General features: G+C 64.9%; 2 protein-coding genes across 4 annotated transcripts; both read right to left on the bottom strand.

Annotated features, from left to right (window-relative positions):
• Window positions 1-1188: 1188 nt before the first annotated feature.
• PANK4 (pantothenate kinase 4 (inactive)) lies at window positions 1189-16738 on the bottom strand. Of its 3 annotated transcripts, none has more exons than XM_087858585.1 (19): window positions 16601-16738; window positions 12356-12438; window positions 11803-12017; window positions 11112-11295; window positions 10734-10826; window positions 10228-10381; window positions 9968-10149; window positions 9342-9423; window positions 8706-8817; window positions 6443-6629; window positions 5657-5769; window positions 5291-5378; window positions 4413-4564; window positions 3410-3465; window positions 3224-3273; window positions 2704-2808; window positions 2281-2381; window positions 2122-2190; window positions 1189-1640 (listed from the first exon to the last, which is right to left on the bottom strand). In XM_087858585.1, the coding sequence occupies exons 1-19, from the start codon at window positions 16722-16724 to the stop codon at window positions 1427-1429; spliced, it is 2364 nt and encodes a 787-aa protein (XP_087714711.1). In that variant the 5' UTR covers window positions 16725-16738; the 3' UTR covers window positions 1189-1426. The 3 variants fall into 3 exon arrangements, with proteins under 3 accessions (XP_087714711.1, XP_087714710.1, XP_045659438.1); XM_087858584.1 differs by having other exon boundaries at window positions 2617-2808; window positions 6443-6598; window positions 8717-8817; XM_045803482.2 differs by having other exon boundaries at window positions 6443-6598; window positions 8717-8817.
• Window positions 16739-18774: 2036 nt separating this feature from the next.
• HES5 (hes family bHLH transcription factor 5) lies at window positions 18775-20252 on the bottom strand. The gene is made up of 3 exons (XM_045803484.2): window positions 20094-20252; window positions 19844-20009; window positions 18775-19761 (listed from the first exon to the last, which is right to left on the bottom strand). Exons 1-3 carry the CDS (start codon window positions 20145-20147, stop codon window positions 19484-19486), a joined length of 498 nt encoding a protein of 165 aa, XP_045659440.1. The 5' UTR covers window positions 20148-20252; the 3' UTR covers window positions 18775-19483.
• Window positions 20253-20755: the final 503 nt, after the last annotated feature.

The following is a 20755-nucleotide window of genomic DNA, read 5'->3' as shown; positions in this document are numbered from 1 at the left end:
GGCAGCCCGGGTCTGTCCCAGAAGGGTGTGTGGCAGCAGGGACGTCCTCCCCGTGCGGCTCTGCTCAGCTGACGCAGGGCCCGGGACACTGCAGCCCCCCTGATGGCCAGGCTGGGCAGGTGGGAGGACCTGTGGGGGCATCTGGACGTTGGGCTGAGCCAGGCTCTGGCTGGACTTCTTGAGGCCTCCTGGGTGTCCGTGCTGGGCTCCCCTTGCACCAGGCAGGCCAGCGCCGCTCCCCCACCAGAAAGCAGGGGACGGAGGGTAGTCGGGCCGAGGGAAGCCACACAAAGGTGGCCGTGGCCTGCTGAGCTGTGTAGGAGTGTCGGCTGCGGAGTGCAGGGCCTGACCGTGGTGGGGTTGAGGCAGGGGGACCCTTGTGGGGGGGGTGTCGGGGTTAATGGAGACCCCCTGCGGGGCCACCGGGGGCGCTGAGGCTGGCTGCCGGTTGGGGCACAGACCCGACCCGGCCAAAGCAGCAGCTGGGAGCCACTGCCACATGGGGCTGGGGTGACACGTGTGTGGGTCACTGGGGGGCCTGGAATGCTGCAGGAGTGATCACGGCCCCACGCAAGAGTGTGCACAGTCCAGGATGGGGTCGGCCGCCTTCCGAGGCTGGCTCCCAGGTGACTGAGCAAAGCCCCGTCCAGCACATGCACGGGCAGCAGTCCTGCGACGATGCGGCGGCCGTGGCTCCGGCACACACCCTGCGGGAAGGTTAAGCACTCAGCCGTCCCAGGGCCTAGCCCAGCGAGGCGCCCGCCAAGAACAGGGCTCTGGGCTCGGCATCAGATTGGCTCCATCAGGCCCGAGAGCCCTTGACGGCCCTCCGTGGCTGCCGCCTCCAGTCCCGAGTGTGGCGCAGCCCGGCCCATCTGTCCCGGGTGCAGTGGGCTGCGGGTGCACAGGACGACCTTCCCTGACAGCCACGCTGGCGGGGTGGGGGGCAGTGACGCAGGAAGCCACACGACGTCCGGCCTAGGGGCTCCAGCAGTGAGCGAGGGCAAGAGCCTGCTCCCGGCCGCCCCGGGGAAGGGCTCACAGGGCCGCTCTCTGCGCAAGCACACGGCATGGTCTGACGTCACTCCAGCCTCTATTCGGTGCGCGCCCCGAGCCCCCGCTGACCTGCCGGAGATGCGGGCGCGGATTTACATCTATACATATATGTGCATATATATATATAAAAGATTATTTCACAGTTAAATATATTCCAATACGAGTGTCTCACTGGACAACAGTTGCGTCTCCCACCACGAACACGGCAGCATTAAAGACCCCAGCGCCGTAAGTGCCACTCTCACGCCTGGGCGCGCCTGGCTCCGAGTCCCGGGCACGACAGCAACTTCTGATCTGAACGTGGTTTCCCTGCTGAAGTCGAAATACATTCCCGACAAGCGACGAGCAGAACAGCCGGCAGGGCAGGGCCTCACTCGGCCGGGACCTCGTACTTGAAGATGACGCTGAAGAGCCGGCCGCCCAGCCGCTCGGCCAGCCAGGAGTTCTTGAGCACGGCCAGCTTGAGGCTCTCGCAGCGCAGGGCCGCGTAGTAGTTGGTGTGCACGGCGCGGCCCATGCCCTCGATGACCACTAGGTCTGCGCCTCGCTCCCGAACCAGCATGGCCAGCCCCTTGTCCAGGCGGCTTCGGGGAGGAAGGGGCCGGTGAGGCGGGGGTGGTGGGGCCTCGCCCCTGCACCGAGCTGCCCCCGGGGGACACCACACCCTGCGTCCCCACCGTCCCCACAAGGGCAGCGACTGGCAAGAACGCCTGGGGCCCCCAGACCTCTGCTACGTCCCTGGGCTGAAATCACCGTCCCCCCCACTGCAAACTGGGCCCGATGCCGCCTCTCTATGTGGGACTGATGAAATCCCCCTTCCTGGTTGACAGCAGGGGAGGAGGTCAGCTCCAAGAATCATTCCAGCCCCGGGCCGGCTCCTGATGGCCAGGTTCTCATGCTCTAGGATCCTCAGGGCCGACCCAGGCGTCTGAGCCGGGGGGCCCGGGGGCATCTGCTCCTCCACCAGACAAGGTACACCCAGCCCACGGTGCAGCCAACGGGTCCCGAGCCCCCTGGCCCAGGCCCCCAGCCTGCCGGGGGCGGGCGTGTGGCTGCCTCGGGTACCTGAGGTCCAGACACGGGGAGCTGGAGCCCGTCTGCATCAGCAGCAGCCTCTCCTCTCTGAGCGCCGAGCTGCCGAGCACAAGGGGTCAGTTGACGCCCAGACACGCCCACCGTGCCCCCCCTCTCCGGGCAGGACCCCCGGGCTCCCGGCCAGCTTACTGGACGACGGGGTCCATGGCCGCGATGCGCTCGGCCACGATGAGGGACTCGCAGTAGGTCACGTCATTCAAGGCGGGTCCCGAGTTGCACGCCAAGATGACCTGCGGCAGGATGCCCCGAGCTTTGTAGGGACCTTGGCCACAGCCCAGCACCGAGCCAGCCTCTGCTCGCCTGCCCACCCGGGGCTGCCGGCGGAGCAGCACAACCCCCGATGACCTCTCACTGCTCGGTGGCCTCCAGGAGGGCCGGCTCCCGGGTCGGGATGAAGACGGCCCCAGAACACTGCGGTCAGGCTGACCCAAGGTCCGTGGTGTGACGAGGCTCACCCGAACCTACCTGCCCCACACAGAGGCCACGACGGCGCCAACCCCACTGCGAGTGGTGGGCCCAGGGCAGGGGTCCCGCCGCGGCCTGGACGCTCACCTCCGTCCCTCTAGAGAGAAGCTCCCTGACAAAGGGGAAGACTCCCAAAATGACGTCTATTCCACTGTTATCTGCGAAAATTAAGGCACATTTGTGAGGGGGCCCCTGTAAGACAAAACCAGGACGTTCAGTCGGGAACAGCGCGTCCAAGCGTTGCAGACAGCTCCGTGCTCCACACTCCCCGCAGGCCGAGGCCGAGGGCTGCTGGCTCCCACGGGCGCTGGGGTGCTGGGGGGGCAGGGCGCCTGTGCCTCTTCCAGAACTGTGGCCCCAATGACCTCGGAGCCGCGGCCACTGACCTAACCGTAGAGCCTGCGGGAGTCAGGCTAGAGCAGGGGGCAGGGAGCTCAGACCCCCAGCTCAGCGTCCAGGGGAGCGGGCTGCGACGTAAGACTCCGGGAAGGCCCTTAGCGCACTGCCCCGGGGCAGCCCCGCGCCACCTCCCGCGGCCCTCCCCGCCTCCCGGGCCTCGAGGGTGCGGCCTGGCGCCGGGGGGCAGGGGCGGGGCCGCCGTGTGTACCTTCAGCCTCTGAAGCCACTTGCTGTAGGAGTCCACGAGCCACGGCCGCTCTGTGGGACACGGGCGCGGTCAGCCACACCGTCCCCCGCGGGCATCCCCACCACCACCCGCGCAGCCGTGCCCTCGCTAGCTCCCTCCCCTGCAGGGCGAGCTCCAGCGCAGGCCCGGAGCCCTGGGTGCCCCTACCTTGTAGCTTCATCTTCGCCTCCTCAAAGCCAAACTGGGGGTCAGATTCAAGGACGCTGCGTGGGGAAGAACAAGTCACGAAAAACCCCACACCTCAGCTTACAGCATTCACTGGAGAGCCCAGATGAAGCCTTTCCCGAACCGGCCGAGCGTGCTAGGATCGGCAGCGGGGAGTCTTACAGGCCCTGGAGCAGCGGCGGTCTGGGCAACCCCCGCTCCGGAACACGGGCCGGGGGTGGGGGGGGAGGGGTCCCGAGTGCATGGCAGCCTCTGGCAAGGCCCTCAGTCAGCGCCAGCCTCACGTGGCACCTGCCCCAATGTGCCACCCAAAGGGACAGAGAGTGACAAGGGTGAGCGGAAGGGGGGCGGAAGGCTCTTCTCAATGTGGACCCAGCAAGGGCCAGGACAGGACACCAGGCGGGGGACAGAGCGCCCAGCAAAGGGAGAGGCTTGCTCTGTGGTGGGCGGGCTAGCTGGCAAGGCCCAGGGCCGGGCTGGGGTGCCACTGCCTCAGGGCCCCTGGGAACTCTTACAGCACTCCCAGACCGAGAGCCCAGGCCCGGGTGCTCAGGGGGCCCGGGGCGCGCCTTCCCACAGGAGTCCACAGGCTCCTTCGAAAGCACCTCCTTCGCCCAATTTCAAACATCAAGTTTTGTTTGCTTCCTCCTCCATCGTGCTAAGCCTGGGTTTGGGTTTCTACGTCTGAAAACGTCAGCCCCCAAATCCACACCCCAGCTCTCCGCATGCCTGCTCTAAATGGGCTCTGGGCAGCAGGGCCGGGAGAGCCGCCAGTCATTCCCGGGGCCACTCACGCCCCCAGCTACGCCCAGGGCACCGGGACCCCATCCCCCCGTCCCCCCACTGCCACTCCTCGGGGGCCAAGCTGGGCCACCACATGTGGCCGAGGGGGACAGGACGGGCCGTGGCCCTGAGCCCGAACCAGAGTGAGCAGGCAGGGGCAGGGCTGAAGCGTGGAAGGGCCGTGAAGGCTGCGGGCACCTACTCAGAGACAGCTTTCGCTCCCCAGTCGAAGACGTTCCCCGCCAGCAAACCTTTCACCAGGGCCAGCTGCCTCTCCTCCCAGCCCAAGGCGTCCAGACAGCGGATCACCCTCGGGAAACACTTTAGTGCGACCCCGTTTTCCTTCTGCTTGACCTGTGGGGAGAGGCGAGGCGCTGGTCAGGAGTGAAGGCGTGGCCCTGCCTCCCTCGGGCCCTCGGCAGACAAGGCAGAGCGACGGCGCCCTGCTGGGGACGTGACCACAAACCCACCCTGAGGGGACAGAACGTCCAGCGCTCTGTCACAGGAGCTCACGCAAACCAGGATGTGAGCGCGTGCTGACAGGGAACAGTGCGGCTGCGGGCAGGACTCGGGTGGCGCCCGGGCCCACGCACACTTAAACCTCACAAGGGGGGCCCCAGTGTGGTCGTGCTGTGGCCCCGCAGGACAGAGAAGGGCCACGGCGCAGGACTCAGACCCTCACCGCGCCCAGCACCCCATCACCAGACGCTCCGTCCAAGGGCAGGGGAGGCGGGAACAGGGTGCAGCGCTGGCTCTGAACCGGGCCGCCATCCCCAGGCACACGCCACCTGGGCAGAATGGCCCGAGGAGGAGGGTGGCGCCTCTCGGCCAGCTGCTGGGCTCTGGCTGGCTTGTTGCCTGCGAGGGCAGGACTGGCGTCCACAAACGCCAACTTTGAGAGAATAAGCCAACCCCACCAGGCCAGACACGGGCGACGCCTCCAACCCTCGGCTTGTTAGCAGGCGCTGTCCACTAAGAGGCCACCCCACACTCGTGGGAAGCAGGCCAGGTCGCGTCCCTGCTCCCTGCTGCCTGTGCCCCCTCGCGGGTGCCAACCCAGCACGGTTAGGCAGCACTCACTTTGGAGTAGGGGTCTGGGAAGTTGAACTCATTCAGACAGTGCTCCCTCGTGTCCAAGAGGCTGCGCACGGTCAGGGTCCCGTAAGCACTGGGGAAGAGGCGGGAGAAGGGCAGCTCAGGGGTCGACGGCCAAGCATGCGGCCCACCGTCACCTCTGCCCCCGAGGGCGTCTCCGCGGGGCCGGGCCACCACGGGAGCATCAGGCAAAGCAGCAGAGCGGCCCAGAGCGCGTGGGGGCAGAGGGATGGGCAGTGGCACACGGCAGCCCCGGGGGTGGCTATCGGGAGCCCGGCCCGCAGGCGGAGTGCACTTTCCCCGCAGAGGCGGCCACCCGCACGGCTGCGCCCGGGGCCTCGGGACACTCACAAGGGCTGGTGCCGCAGCGTCTGCAGTTTGCCCCAGTACTTCTGCCGGAACTTCTCCGCCCTCTCCGTGGCGTCCACTGAGCCTGGCTGGCTGGCCACAGCACGCTTCACCACCTGCCAAGCACAGGGCACTCAGCACAGCCCTGGCCTCGGCCCGGCCAGGGCCGTGGTCTGGGCACATCCCCATGCACAGGGCCATGGCTACTGGCGGTGTCCCGGTGGCTTTCCCCTGTGGGGTGGGAACGGGGTCACCGCTAGCCGCCAGCCCAGGCTTGGAACCACATGGCCCAGGACGAGCTCTGGCCGTGCCGGCGGGACGGGTGGCTCAGGACCATCCTCGAAGGCTGCGCAGGGTCCGCGGCTGGGGGTCCTCACTCTGAGGACAGAGCCCAGGGACCTGCAAGGCTTGAGGAGAGATGCTTGCTCCCCGGGGGCCGTGAAGGCCTGAGACGCGACCCACCAGAGCCTGGATTCCAAGTGCAGGTGCCCCGACGCTGCACACATCGTGTGCCTTTGAAGAAATGCTGTCACCAGCACGGATTCGGCATGCTTGTGAGAGACGGGCCTCGCGGGAGCACGCCCCCACGTGCGGACCCAATAAACCCCTGGGGTCCCGTTTACATCTGAGGAATAGGAATCACCCCTCAAACTCCAACGCACACCCCACGGCCACTGGAGCACACCCCCTCCTCCTTCACCACCTGTCGCTTGCGCCTCGGGAGCCCTAGGTTTCCAGAGACGCCTGTCTCTCGTCCCCAGGGGCGCCTGGCCCGCCCCAAGCCCTCACCCCATCCAGGGCCTCCTCGAAGCAGGTGAGCCAGTACTTGCGGGCCAGGGCGTCGTCCGTCAGGTCGACCGTGTCGGGCACATAGGAAGATGGGTCCAGGAGGAGTGGCAGGTTGACCAGCGGTCGCTCCAGCCGGTCCATCTCCAGCAAGTCAAACTGGGAGGGCGAGAGACGGTGTATGCGTCGGCTGGGTGGTTCCAGAAGACTGAAACCCCTCGTGCGAGTCTTAGAACTTAGGACCAGATGAGGCCGCAGCGGACAAGCCGCTCTTCCCGGACCCCGTGCACCTTCCTTGCAGCCCTTCCCGGCCTCGGCACCCAGAGCCAGGCTCCCCGGATCCCGAGTCTGCCCAGTCGCACAGAGGCCACCTTCCTCCCACGTGTGCAGCTTCCCCCCAGAGGCTCTGCCGGTATTCCTGCCAAACGGTGGCCCTGTGGCCGGGGGCTCCCGCACCAGCGTGTGCCCCTCTCCCCCCAACACAGGCTGCACTTCCAGACCCTGTTCCTCCTGCTCCGGGCTCCGCAGGCGTGGCCCCCACTCACTGCCCAGCAGGCACTAGTTTTGTGACTCCCATGGTACAGTGCCCATGGCAAGGCTGCGGGGACTCCCTGGAGCGGGCAGTCCAGGCCCCCACACTGGCTCCTTCCTCTCCACAGCACGGGTGCCCATCACACAGCCTGGGACTGAAACCAGCCGGGGAGGCTGTGCCGAGGGGGTGGGCCCCGTCATGCCCGTCGTGCTACCTGTGACCGCCAGCACTGGGCACGCGCTCCAGTTGCTCCAGAAGGAGCGGTCACTCGGCTAGCTGGTGTTTTAAGTTCTACGTTGTTAGGACGAAGCTGGTGTGTGCGCCAGCCCCGGTCCTCGCGACCTGCTCACACCTCCCTCGGCACATGCCCGGTGGCCCTCTCCCTGCTCTCTAGGGAAGGGCCAGCCACGCCGCCGTGCACCCCACGTGGCCCTTGTCCGCCGGTGGCGCTGATCGGCAGGCTCGGCGGTGAGAAGCCGGTGTGCTCCGCGCGTGGCGTCTGCACAGAAGCTGCCACCTGGGGGACACGCTGGCTTTCGGGATGCCCCAAATGACGGGAAGCTCAGCCAGGAGATGGCTGGTACATTCCCAGGCAATGCAGGAAAGTGGATGGTCACCATGTCTGGGGCCTCAGCCCGGTCTTCAGGAGCTCCCCCGCTACCTGCCAAGCAGTTCAAACCTTAGCTTTGCCTCTGTCGGCTCCACGCACCCCGTGTGCAGTGGGGCCTCCGCCCGCCTCACAGGCCACACGCAGACCCAGCGCGACGGGTGCGTGAGGCGCAGAGTGCGGGCGGGGAATGAGCCGGCACACACCGCAGCTCTGACACACGCCTTCCCTGCTCACGTATCCATCTGGCCTTACGATCCTAAGGTAGGAATCCACAAATCAGAAGTCGGGGATCAAAGATGCAGAGACGCTTTGCGTGTCAGTCACCTGCTCCGGCCAGGCCCGGGGCGAGGGGCCGTGGAGGGAGTTCTCCCCGGGGCAGTCATGACTGAATCACGCACAGCCGCAAGATGCTTACGCCAACTAGGAAGAGAATCTGCGTCTATAACCGAAAGTCAGCTCTGCATCTGAAAAGCCAGCAGGCTGGTCCTGAAGGAGGCTCGTGTGCCCGGACTAGCTGCCTGGACTCGTCCAGCGGGTTCTCCAGCCCAGTGCCGAGCTCTGCTAGGTGCTCAGAGACTTACAACAGTAACATGCCACTTGGGGGGACGTCCTCAGCCAGCCTGTGATTTCCCCAGGACGGGCAGGGTGGCAGCGTCCTGTGTCTAGCTGACACTGGTCCTGGTGGGAGACCCTGTATGCCTGTTCAGCAGGCCGGAGGAGCCCTGCTCAGTCACGTGGGCGTCTCCCCAGCTGGGCATTGAAGAATGGGCAGGAAACTTCCAGGACAACAGACTCTGTCCTTCTGTCCGGTTTGAAACCATCAGGCATATGATCTAAGGGAAGGGGCCTGGGCTGGTGCCTGAGGCTCTGGGTTTAACCCTGACCCTGCTGCCAGTGACGTCACAATCCTGGGGAAGCGCATCCCGTGCTCTCCCCGCAAACACGGGGACTGGACTGCACGGTCTTGGGGCTCCCGTGGAACGTTTGGAAAACACAGAAATGCTAAGAGCCTGAGGAGGGAAGAAGCAAGCGCCCATGCTTCTCTGCTGCCTTGATGTCCACAGTCGGTCAGTGGCCAGTCTGCACCCGGAGAGGGGGTGTCAGAACCTGACCCCAGCAAGGGCCCCGCACTTACGGTGCCGCTCCTCGCCCGCTGCGTCGGGCAGAGCTCCGGGGATGAGCTCATCAGCCCAGAGCTGCCTGCGTAGTTCTCTCCCCAGCTGTACTGGTTAGGGTCTGGACGGGGGAAAACCAGGGGTCACCCCAGGGGTACCACGTTGTGCCCACACCCCAGGACAGCCCGAACGCCATGGAAGGTCCCCTGCAGCACCAAGGGAGCCTGGGGCTCTCTCCCTCGTGGTCTCTCTCCCTAGTGCTGAAACCCCGTGAACCCCCGTAAAATGATTACTTGGACCTTTCCAAGCTTCTTAGAGCTGCCTGCCCCGCCCTTTCCAATCACACCCTCCAAGCGTCCTTCAAAGAGGGCAGGCTGCCCAGGCATGTTCCCTTGCCCTTGTCACCCACAGGCCACCCCTCCCCCCGCCGTAGTCAGTCACGCGGCACACAACTGACCCCTCGGAAGAGCTGCTGCAGAGGGCTAGCTGCCCCCCCCCGCCGACTATTTCAGAGGGAAACTGAAGGTGGTGGGCCAGCGTCTCCCTGGGAAGGTTAGAGACCCACTCGCACGGCCTCCGCGGCTTCTCACTCCCCCTGTGCCCTGCACTGCCCAGACATAACACCGCCGCGGCCGCTCGACTCACTGTCTTGTTCTGCTCCTTTAAGAAACGCTCCGATGGCTCCCAGGTAGCCTTCGTGTCTCAGGAACAGGGCCTGGACTTCCCCCTGCCAGGCAAAACCCCACCTGAGCTGGCCTCTCCCTCACACGAGGTGAAGTCTGGGCGGTTCTAAACCAAGCCATCGCAGACGGCCTCTCTCTACGCGGCAGAGGCTTCCGGAAAAGTCTGCAATGCACTTGTCAACGAAACCGCATTCAGCGCAGAAGTTAAAAGCTTGTCATTTGGAGAAATCTGAGGGTGAGTAACTTCTTCCACAAAACAGCACCCACCCAGTCCCCCCATCTGCAGGCCCGGCCCAGAGCGGTCCCGCGGAGCAAGTCTCAAAGCTCAGCTCGTCCATGGGGGAGACCGCCCGCAGCGTGCTCTCTGCTGGCATCGTGCCCAACTCCAGGACGGCCACGGCGCCCGGGAGCAGGGCGCTGGAGCCACCAGACGAAAGGGGCAGGGGCCCGAGAAGAGCTGGCGGGGGCCCCCCTCGCCCCCCGGCCGCCGGCTCCGAAGCGCCCCTGGCGAGCACCCCTGGCGAGCACCCGGGAGGAGCGCCGCGGGCAGCGGAGGCGGGGGCGGGGCGGGGGGCGGAGCTCGGTCACCTTGGAGAAGAAGTTGATGCTGTAGGTGATGGTGCGCATGGTGACCGGGTGGCCCCGGATGAAGAAGCCGCCGAAGTACACGCGGTCCAGGCGGTGGAGCCGGGCGTGCAGGCAGGCGAGCTGCCCGATGTCGTTGCTGATCATGTGCAGCAGGCTCTTGGCCATGTCCTCCTTGCAGAACTCTGCGGGCACAGGCAGGCGCTGCCGGGCGAGGCCGGGCGCGGGGCAGCCAGCGCGCGGGGGGCGTGGGGGGCAGGTACCTCTGTCGGCCGTGGCCGACTTCCCGAAGCTGCTGGCGATGAGGTTGCCGCTCAGCCCCAGGGTCTGGTGCGCCCCGCCGTAGACGTCCTGCACCAGCATGTCCACGTTGGCATGCTGGCCCTTGGAGGCCAAGTGCAGCAGCTCGTCGAACTTCTGTGGGGACGGGGCGGACGCGAGTGCGTGCGCTGCTGGCATCCCTTCAGCCCGCGGAGCAGTCCGCGGCGGGCGGGGTCCAGAGGCCCTCCCGCTCGCCCTCCCGCCACCCGGGACCGAAGCGAGGAGGAGGTAGGCGGGGCTCCGCGGCCGACCCCCGCCCCCCACCCCAGGCGAGACCGGCGGCTCGGACAGCCGTCCTGGGGCAACCGAGAAACACCGCCAGGATGAGGCCTGGGGAGGAGCCGCTTCCCCAGCCACCCCGCCAGCGCCAGCCTCGGGGCTCATGGCCACCAACCCTCTCCTGAGAAGTCTGGGACACGGACTTTGAGCAGAGCCAGCGCTGGGATACCTTTGTTTTGGTGAGCAGAGCCCCGAGTCCCCAGAAGGTGCCACCTCCGATGGAGCTGCCACCGATCCACTCAAACCTGTCCTCGGTCTCCACCTGGGGTGCGGCAAGGGCGGGCGAGTGAGCGGGTGGGCCCGGGGCGTGGTGGCTCAGGGCGTCCGCACACACGGGGAACACCATTCCTGAGGGCCGAGTCTGGGCCGCCGCCTTCCCCCAGACAGCCCACACGGGCGCCCCCCCGCGGCCGCACGCCCGCGATGCCAGAGCCGGCGGGAGTCACCCCGCTCTGTGCCCCAGTGGCCTGGCCTGCCCCAACAGACGGCAGGTACCCTGGTGATCCCTACCCGGCAACCACGCAGGGCCCTGCGAGGCGCACCTCACCTTCACAATCGAGACTCCAGAACCGATGTTGACCAGCAGGTACGGGAAAATGTTGGGGTGATTGGTCTGGAATCGAAACTCGGGGTCGGAATCTTTCTGATACACGAAGGCCTCGTGTGGGATGTTCTTCAGCACGAAGTTGCAGCCTTTAATCAAACACGTCATCACGTCCTCCTTGTCCACTCTGCAAGGGACGGAGCCTGGCCACTGAAAACGGCACGGGCCACCGAAAGCACCTGTGCCGTGGCACGTGACTCGGGCTTGTCGGGCCCCAGGGTCCCTCCTGGATGCGCTGCTCCTGGCCGGGCCGTCACGCATGGCTCTCAAACACGCAACTGACACGGCAACTCATGCCAACCCCTTCCCCTCCACCCTGCAAACGGCTTCGGACGGGCCAGCCGCACGCACCTGAAGACCCAGCCCTCCGCTGCGGTGCGCGGCCCCTGTCTCGGTCCCCATGCGGGCTAAGCCGTCAGGAACCTCTGCCCCAGCAGCACAGGGAGCGCTGCTGCAGGAGCAGGGCCCCCTTCCCTCCTTGCCGGCCCCTCAGGCCTTCCTAGGCTTTGGCCACCAGAAGCCTCCTGCCAGCCCACCCAGAGTCTAGTCCCAGAGCAGGTCGAGTGTGGCCACTTCAGAGCCCGACCCTGAGGCCAGCGGTCCCTGTGCCCTCCAGCCCGTGGCCCCCGCTGACCTCAGCCGCAGCTTCTCTTCGATGAGATCCTTGAACTTGTAGGCCCCGCCCCCGGTCGCCTGGATGACCTTCGTCTCCGTGTTGACGAGGTGGTCTTTGATGAAGTCCAAGCAGGCTTCTATGTAGGTGTTCTCGAACTTGACAAAGTGCAGTCTGGCAGTGACCTCCTCCTGGACGGAGATCTCGTAGGGGGGCTCGTGGTCTTGCTCTGTGTCCTGGGGATACAGGGTGGGGTCTGCATGCTGCCCTCGGGGAGGGGAAGATGTGGAGATGAGGGCCCTGAACACGCACAACTCTCTGGGCTGCGTCCAGGTGGGAGGCGGAGCCGGTGGAGGGGTGGGGAGAGACCGCGCGTCCCAAGGAGTCGGTTCAGGTGCTCCCGCCAGGGTCCCGGATGGAAGGGGGTCTGAGTGAGGGAGCAGGGAGGGATTTGAGTACTAGGAACGTCCAGGAAGCTAAGCTGATGTGTGGGGGGGGGGCAAAGAGAAAATGAGAGCCCCCTGCGGCCTGGGGCAGCCCCTCACCTGCCAACCCAGCCCACCAGGCGGCTCACCTTGCCTGAGTAGTCGAAGGACCGCACTCTGGCAACTTTGTGCTGCACGGTGGAGTAGTAGGCCAGCTTGGTCAGCGAGCCCCCTGCGGGGGAGACACAGACGGAGCGAATTCAGGGGCAGGACGGGAGGGACTGAGGCTCTTCCGTGCACACGGTCTCCTCTGCCACACTGGGTCCTGTGCATACGGCGCTCGGTGTAACTTGAACCTAAAACTCTGTGGGGCACCAACCAGAGGAAGGGAATCAACTGTGAGACCCAAACACTCTGCTGTCTTTGAGAAAGCCTGCTCCATCGCTGGCCCCAGACCACACTGGGCTTGAGCCTGTCCATTTCCCCTCCGCATCAAGTCCTAGAGGAGAAAGGAAAGCGTCCTGTTTCCAGGAGGCCTCAGTGATCATTAGTGGTTCAGAAAAATTCTGTTTCAAACTCTCATCTTGAAAATGACTCAAAGGAAGAAGCTGGCAAGTGCACCGTTTCCACTGACGAGCACTCCTGACCGGCCGTGCTAACAAGGGGGAAGCAATAAAAGGAGTATTTTCCTGGAGTGGACCGGGGGACGAGGGGGCTGCTTCACCAGGAACATTTGAGCTGCCCACCCTCTCACAGCTCTGGACTGGGAGGCCACACAGGCGGCAGCAGGGTCTCCTCCCCCTGGCCAGCCTTGTGAACGCCCCGGGGAAGCCCAGCTTCCATCAGGAAGCAGAAGAGGCCTTTCTTTGCCTGAACCACGTCTCAGGACCACTTAAAAAGACGTGCCGAGCAGTCACTTCCATCTGCAGAGTGAGGTGGCAGGTGTGTCTGTGCGCAACTCCGCGATGATGGGGAAGGGGAGCAGAAGACTCGGCAGAACGGCTCTGAGACCCACCCGGTTCTCGCAGGCTGGCCCAGGGGAGCCAGAGCCCCGTTTGACGGGAGGCTGAAGCTAATCTCTCGCAGTTGCTTTGTGACACGATCCCAAGGAAACGTAAGAGAAACACCCTCGGCAGGAAACATCCAAGGGCTGAGGCTCGGCCAGGTAAGAGAAATCTGCTGCCAGGAGCCAGTGTTGGGAGCCCGCCCTCCAGAGCCACCCGCCCGCCAGCAGCGTGACCAGGGCCTCTGGGCTGCGACCTGCCCTTGGTGAGCCCTGCTCGGTATGCCCGGGCACAGGCTTACTCTCATCCCTAGACCATGGGCTTAAGAGGCAGAACTTGGTCTTAAGCCTCCTTATCCGCCCTCCCTGCCCCCAATCCCATCCTGGCCTGGAGTGTCCTTCACTCTGAACTGTTTCCTAAAAAGACAAGCAACGCGAAGGGATGAAGATATACTTTGAGAAACTTTTCAAAGTTACTATAAACGCCACCCCCACCCCGGTCACGGAAATCCAGTTTCAGGGTGTGTGTTCTTTTTTTTTTTTTTTAAGATTTTATTTATTTATTTGACGGAGAAAGAGACAGCCAGCGAGAGAGGGAACACAGGCAGGGGGAGTGGGAGAGAAGAAGCAGGCTCCCAGCGGAGGAGCCTGATGTGGGGCTCGATCCCATGAACGCCGGGATTACGTCCTGAGCTGAAGGCAGACGCTTAACGACTGCGCCACCCAGGTGCCCCCAGGTTGTGTGTTCTTTACGTGAGCTTTAAATCACAAGCCAAATACGAGGTTTTGGGGTTTGTGGGAGCTACGCTGGGAGGCAAGTCGGTGTCTGTGTGCCACACCACGCACCCCACATGGGGCAACGCCATTAGCCCAGACTCGTCTGCCTGCAACCTCCGGGGAGGGAACAGTCAGGGGTCTGGGAGGTGAGTGGGGACATGCGGAGCAGGGCGGTCAGCCGGAACCGTAGTGAGCTCACAGAGCAGAACGGCAGGGGCCCCGGGAGAGCAGGAGAGCTCATCTGTTCTCAGGCTCCCTTGGATTTAATGAATCAACCCAGCCCCAGCCACAGGCCCTGGCATGTCACATCTAAGAGGTGCAGTGACCAGGCTGGTGAATGCATACAGCCCTGTGCTCTCTGGTGGACGCCAAGGCCTCTGACCGAGAGCAGCCTTCCCGTGTCCCTTCTCCAGCCCCTGAGCCAAGACCTCCCCGCCTGTCCAGACCTACGGGGCCTGGCACAGGGCCGTCCTCTCTTCCACCTTCTGGGCCTGTCCTTCCACTTTGGGCACCAAGGGGGACAGGATACCCCAGTCTGTGTTGACAGACAGAATATCCCCGGTGGTTTCAAAGTGGGGAATCCACTCAGCTGACATGAGTGTCCGAGACAGGAAAAGGCCTGCCAAGAACACAGAGCAGCTGAGCTTTCCTGGATCAAGAGGCTTGGGTGAGGGAAGAGGAAATGGGAGAAGCCTGTTTTTAAAGCAGACTGTTGACAGGCGCAGTGACTGGTGCATTCAGGGCTGAGGACTCACACCCAACGGTGACCTCCCACCAGCCTGGGAACGAACACAAGGTCTGTCCTTTGTAACAATGAACGTGTCCTTTGGAGAAACACAGACGTGGGACCCAGACCCAGGGGAACCTTCAAAGAGGGGAAATGAATGCTGACACTAAAAATATCCCTTCGAGCGTCCTTGTGCCCGGGAACCCCGCCTGGGCTTGGCGCCGGGACCCCCTGGAGCTGGGGCACAGCTTCCTGGACTGCCTGCACTCTGTGGCTACAAGCTGGCCCCTGGGGGCCACACAGAACATCTAACGTAAACCCCGTGTCAAGCCAATTTTCAGCTGCTCTTCAGAAATGCCAAGTGCCGACTCATTCCAAGGAGCAGCACCCCAAGTGTAAGTGCAGCAAAACCAAGTCTGGCCTTCGGAGCACACCCCCGACCGGGCCATGGTCACATGGAGGCATAGGCAGGTCTCAGAAGATGCACAGAGCATGGCCCTGAGGGGCCTCCTGGGAGGCCTGGCTGTGGAGGACCCCCTCAGCTGGGCCTCTAAGCTTGCCCTCGCCAGCCCAACATGCAATCGAGCATGAAGTTTTATCAGGTCCCACGCTCATTCTGCGCCCTGTTCCACACGGGGTCGTTCTCACACCTGCCACCAGGTCAGTGCCCCCCAGCACCGCCCCTCACAACCCCAGGGTCTGCAAGGTGTGAACGCCGGATCCAGCCCACCTTTCCATGGCCCCCACCTCCCTGGAGGACGCCCTCCCCCACCCAAGCCCCAGATACTAAAGTGACTCTCCGGAACCGGGGAGTGGAGACAGCATCACATGCATGCGGCTGCAAGGGGATGCCAGGTCCGCCGGGACGTCCCAACTTGTTCCAGGAGAGGAGCACACTTGTCCACCTTCAACAGGTCAGGCGTCTCACACGTGGCTGGGGCTGCTCTGCTGGGACCACGTGCAAACGCCTACACCTGGCTGTTGGCAGGCGCAAGCAAACTGAGGCCCCGGCAGAGGTGTGTGTGGGGGGGGCAGGTGTGCAAGGCCACCCTGGCCTGCTCCGGGAGCCTCATGCTGCAGGGCACAGCCTTCCATCCCCTGTGTGGACACGGGCAGAGCAGCCGAGTGCCAATGCTGACCAGATTCCAGGGTCACCTGGCCGCTGACGGCTGGTGACCTTAAACAACTTAGTTCACCTCTCTGCCCTTAGCGTCCTCATCTGTGAAAGGGGGCTGCTGGGAGGTGTCGGGCCAGTGCGGGATAAGGGTCTGGGGCGGGACTGGTGCAGGAAGGTCAGGCAGAGGCTGGGCGGGGCCCTGGGGGCACCCCTGCGGGACGCGCGGCACAGAAAAGCTTTTGAAGGCTGCCAGCAAGGGCCCAAGGTCCACATCCAGGTCTTCCAAACTCCCGCCAAATGTCAGTCGTCCAGAAACAGAGGCTGCAGCGGGAGGGCTTAGGGCTGGGCCCTGGGGGGCAGCTCGCCGAGGGTTCCCGCAGCCGGACCCCTGGACACCGCCCGCCGTCGGCGCGGCCCCACACCGCGGGCCCCGCGCCCCTCTCGTGGCCCGCACAGGACCGCCCGGCTGCCGACCCTACGGAGGTGGACCACCGAGGGGCCGCCCGGCCGCCCGGCCGCCTCTCCGCGCGGGACTACGAGGCCCGGCATGCCTCGCTCTGGCCGCGCGGCGCCTGCCGGGAGCGGTAGTCCGACCGCCACGGCGAACATGGGCGCCAGCGGGCCGCGGACTACAAGGTCCGACAAGCTGTGCGCGCCGGCGGCCCGCGCCCCGCCCTTCGTCCTTGCCACCGCCCCCGGCCCGCCGGCTCCGCCGCCGGCGCCCACGCCCGCCGCGCGCCGCCCAGCTCCCGGCGCCCGCCCGCGGCTACCTATGTCAATGGCGAAGCGCTTGGCGTTCTCCAGGTTGCGGAAGATCTCGTCGGGGGGCAGCGTGATGCTCTTGTCCAAGCTGTCCCCGCTGCTCCCGCTGCCGCTTGCTCCACACTCCGCCATTTTGAATGTGCCCGGCCAGCCTAATCATCTATGGAGATATATGCGCATATATTTGACTGCTAAACGCCTTCCGCGCATACATTATGCTAATGAGGTACCCGGGCCCGCCCCTCCCCACCCGCGCCTGTGGTCCAGGCAGCTGGAGGGCCACTGGGCTTGCCCGCGCGGTGGTCCCTGAGGCCGTTGGCCCAACTCAAAACGTCTGGACTGTCGTCTTTGTTGCTCTTTCAGCGAGCTGGACAGATGCTGACGTCCAGCACTCTGAGCTAGTGCAGAGGAGGCACCTGGGGCTCTAAAGACCTGCCTCTTTTCAGTGAGTGCAGCTGTAATAAGGCGCGTGTGACCCACTAGCCCGGCTCTCCAGGAACGAAGGATTGTGGGTTGCAAAAGGCCCATGCAAAATGGGGGTATCGGGGACCCTGCTGTCCAGGCGCCCCCTGTGCAGGGTGGAGGGTGCACCTGCATGCAGCTGGGGAAGACCCTCACTCTGATGGTGAGGTCTGCAGAGAATGCAGCGGAAAGCAGGGCAGCCTGCCTGGAGGAGGCTGCCTTTTGGCAAAACAGGGAGTCTATGGGAGTTTGCAGGGAACTAGCCAAAACAATTCCTGAAGCTGGAGCAGGGCACAGATGGTGGTGGGACAGGCACAGTCGCTGGGAAGCTTCTGATGGCCAGGAGACCCTTGAGGGATGTGTCTCCCTCAGGGGCACTGGGCACTTTAGGAAAGAGCCCAGACAGTGTTGGTGGCAGACAGAGGGTCCCTAAGGTGGGTTTGGCAGCTGATTCCCAGGTGACCCTGGGCTGAGGACCTCAGCCTCTGTTGAGCATGTCACCAGCCGCCTGGCAAGGCCTCCAGAGACAGGCCTGTGGAGCAGCAGAAACTCACTCCAGGGCTGATCAGGGGAGGGGGCTTCAGCCTTGGAGAGGCAGCCTTGCGAATATCTTCGAAGGAGTGGGTGCGCTGGGTGGGGAGGCCTGGGGTGGGAGAGCGTGGAGGGTCTGCTCGCAGAGGATGCAGGCCTGGAGCATCGAGGACCCTGGGCCATGCGAGGCTGCGGGCCTAGCTAGGAGGCACGCCCCCCTCCCGTTCATTGACACGCCTGCCCCACATGCAGTAAGTGTGTGGGAGGAAGGGGAAGCCGTGTAGCAAGGCCGGGCTGGCCTGGAGAGGGCGCCTTGGATTCCCCTCAGAGTGGGCAGAAAGGGATTTCAGAGGTCAGTGGGGAGAGGTGCCAAAGAGGAAGGACGGCCAGGCTGGGCCCTTGTCTCTGAAGACAAGCGAAAGCCTTTTGGTCCCACGCGCTGCTCCTTCCACTCCCCGTGGGTGGATTTGTCCCTTAGGGAGCCTGGGCCCTTTTAGGCTCTTGTAGACACAAGCAACATCCAGTAGCCTGCCTAAGAATAGGTGCCCTTTCCGAGGCGAGGGACTGTCCTTGGCGGGTTCATCACCAGCACTGCCTTTTTCGGTCCTGGCGAGCAGTGGGCCTGCAGGGAGGGGAGGGTAGCTGCCTATGGACTAGCCAAGCAGGTGCTCCCAGGAGCTCATCCAGGGACAGGGGCTGCTGGCCGTGGGGAAGGCCAGGGTGGAGACAAACACCTTTTCCTGTGTGTGTGGCCCAGCCAAACCCCTTTTGCTGCAGAGAGAGGCCCCACTGCAAGTTGTGGTCTTTGCATCCCCCACAGCTGAACAGAGCTGGAAGACCCTATAGCTGTCACGTTACTTCTCCCCGCCACCACCGGCAGGGAGCTAGTGAGAGGCCCGGGACAGAAACCCGTCTCCCACTGCGTCCCCTCCTGCTGCACACAGGGCTATGGGTCCTACGGGGCCTGTTCTCCTTCCAGCCTGCCTGAGCCCTGCTTGCCTGCCTCCTGGCCACATTCCCTCCTTCCCTCTGCCAGGACCAGCCCTTCTTCCTTGTCCAGAGGGTCACCGGCAGAGACACCTTGTGGTGTCAGGTATCATGATAGCGTGTGCCCCCCTCTGCTCGTGCAGACCCCCCGCCCAGCAGCTGCCAAGAACACACGTACAGCGCAAGGGACAGACCCGAGGGCTGCTTAGTCAAGTTTTATTGGAAGTCTCCAGAGCCAGCCCGTGGGCTCCCACGTGACCCACGGTTCAAATTCCGAGTACAAAGTCATGCCCACATGCACCCACCCACACACAGGGATCCTTTGAGGATCATGGTGGAGACCCCCACCCTCCCCACAAAGCCCACTATGAGCCCCAACTAGACCCCAAGTGCATGCAGGGGCCTTTCGGCCACGGCTCTGCGTGGTCCTTCTGTGCCCATCCAGGCTGACACGCTTTCCTATGAGGATACACCTTGAGTTCCGCCTTCACAAAAGGCAAATGTGCCCACGGCACGGCCCACCCGCCAGGCCCCCTGGCCCAGCAGCGGCAGGCCCGGAAGAAAGTCCTCTACACGTGGAGGCACCGGCTGACCGAGCCCCTGACACCTACAAATATCATAGAACCCCGGGCGGCGGGGACTTCCCAGAAGTCACTTGCTGAAATGCAAACACAGAACAACCCCGTGGAGTCAGACACTTGGCAGAAGGTGGGCCCTGATTGTCCTAAGTGACAAGGACTCTGCAAGCACATTCTCTTGAGAATGACCCTCCTGCTGGCCCGCCAGCCTGGAGAGAGAGCCTTCTGCAGAAGGGGGCCTGTCCAAGCCCCAGGAGGGACGGATGGAGGGCCAGAGGAACAGGCTGGCTGGCCCTTCGGTCCTTGGGGTGGCCACCTGCAAGTGCTGCGGGGTCACCAGGGCCGCCAGAGGCCGCAGGTGGGCTGGCGCGCGGCAACTGCGGTGGCCTTGGCGGGGGTGAGCACGGGCGGGGCCGCGGGGCCGGTGGCCTTGGGTTCCTTGGCGGGGGCGGGGGGCGCGGCGGAGGGACGCTGGAAGTGGTAGAGCAGTTTCATCTGCGTGTCGCTGGCCGCGTGCAGCGTCAGGAACTGCACGGCCTCCTGCAGGCACCAGGAGTAGCCCTCGCTGTAGTCCTGATGCAGGCTTTTGGGGCCGGTGGCCGCGGCGAAAGCTGCGGGGAGACGCGCGCGGTGATTGGTGGGGGCGGGGCACGGGACGGGGAGGCGGGGGCGGGGGCGCGGCCGGCGGCTCACCTTTGCTGTGCTTCAGGTAGCTGACGGCCATCTCCAGGATGTCGGCCTTCTCCAGCTTGGAGTTGGGCTGGTGCCGCGCGAACTCCTGCTCCAGCAGCAGCTTCAGCTGCTCGATGCTGCTGTTGATGCGGTCGCGGCGCATCTTCTCCACCACGGGCTTGCGGAGCTGCGGGGGACACGGGCGTCAGCCGGCGGCCGGGGCGCTGGGGGCGCGGGGGCGCGGGGGGGGGGGGGCGGACGGCGCACTTACTCGGTTTTTCTCTTTGGGGCTGAGCAGCTCCACGGCCACGGTGCTGGGGGCCATGCCTGGCGCAGAGAGGCGGCTGGCGAGCGGGGAGTGGCGGGCGGCGGGCCGGCCGGCCCTATATAGGCGCGGCGGCGGGCAGGCGCCTGGGGCCCGGGCGCAGCGGCCGTTCCCACACTCGGCGGCCAATGGCCTGGCGGGCCGCACAAAGGCGCCGGCCCATTAGCGCACGCTGAATTGCCTGTGAATTGGCGCGGGCACAATGGGCGCTCCCTGAGGAGCAGGTGGGCCGTTCCGCACAATGTCCGGGCTGTGGGAACGCGCTCGCCCTCATTAGCATCCCGGGGCCTGATGCTGGGAGCCCCGCGCCTCAATATGCTGCCTTTTCCCAGGCCTCGGGGATGGGGGGGGGGAGCAGGAAAGAGTGGTGTCCTCCCCGGCCCCTCTCTCCCCTCTCCTCCCCCTCCCCCGGGGACTCCCTGCCGCTGGCTGGCGGAGGCTGGGTGGGGCAAAGCTTTCCGGTGAATTAGTGCAGCGGCGTCCAGTGGTTTGGGCACCCTCCCTGACAAGGACCTGTTGCCCCCCAGGGCGCGTGGAATGGAGGAGGCTACACTCTTCCTGTGCACAGGTGGAAGGGGAAGAGGGACCCAAGCTCTTAGGATCAGAAC

This window comes from Ursus americanus, chromosome 33 (genome assembly GCF_024610735.1).
Source record: "Ursus americanus isolate L20-20 chromosome 33, mUrsAme1.1.p, whole genome shotgun sequence".
Lineage (NCBI taxonomy): Eukaryota > Metazoa > Chordata > Mammalia > Carnivora > Ursidae > Ursus > Ursus americanus.
The sequence above is the reverse complement of the archived record's forward strand: the minus strand, read 5'-3'. Positions and strand labels throughout refer to the sequence as shown.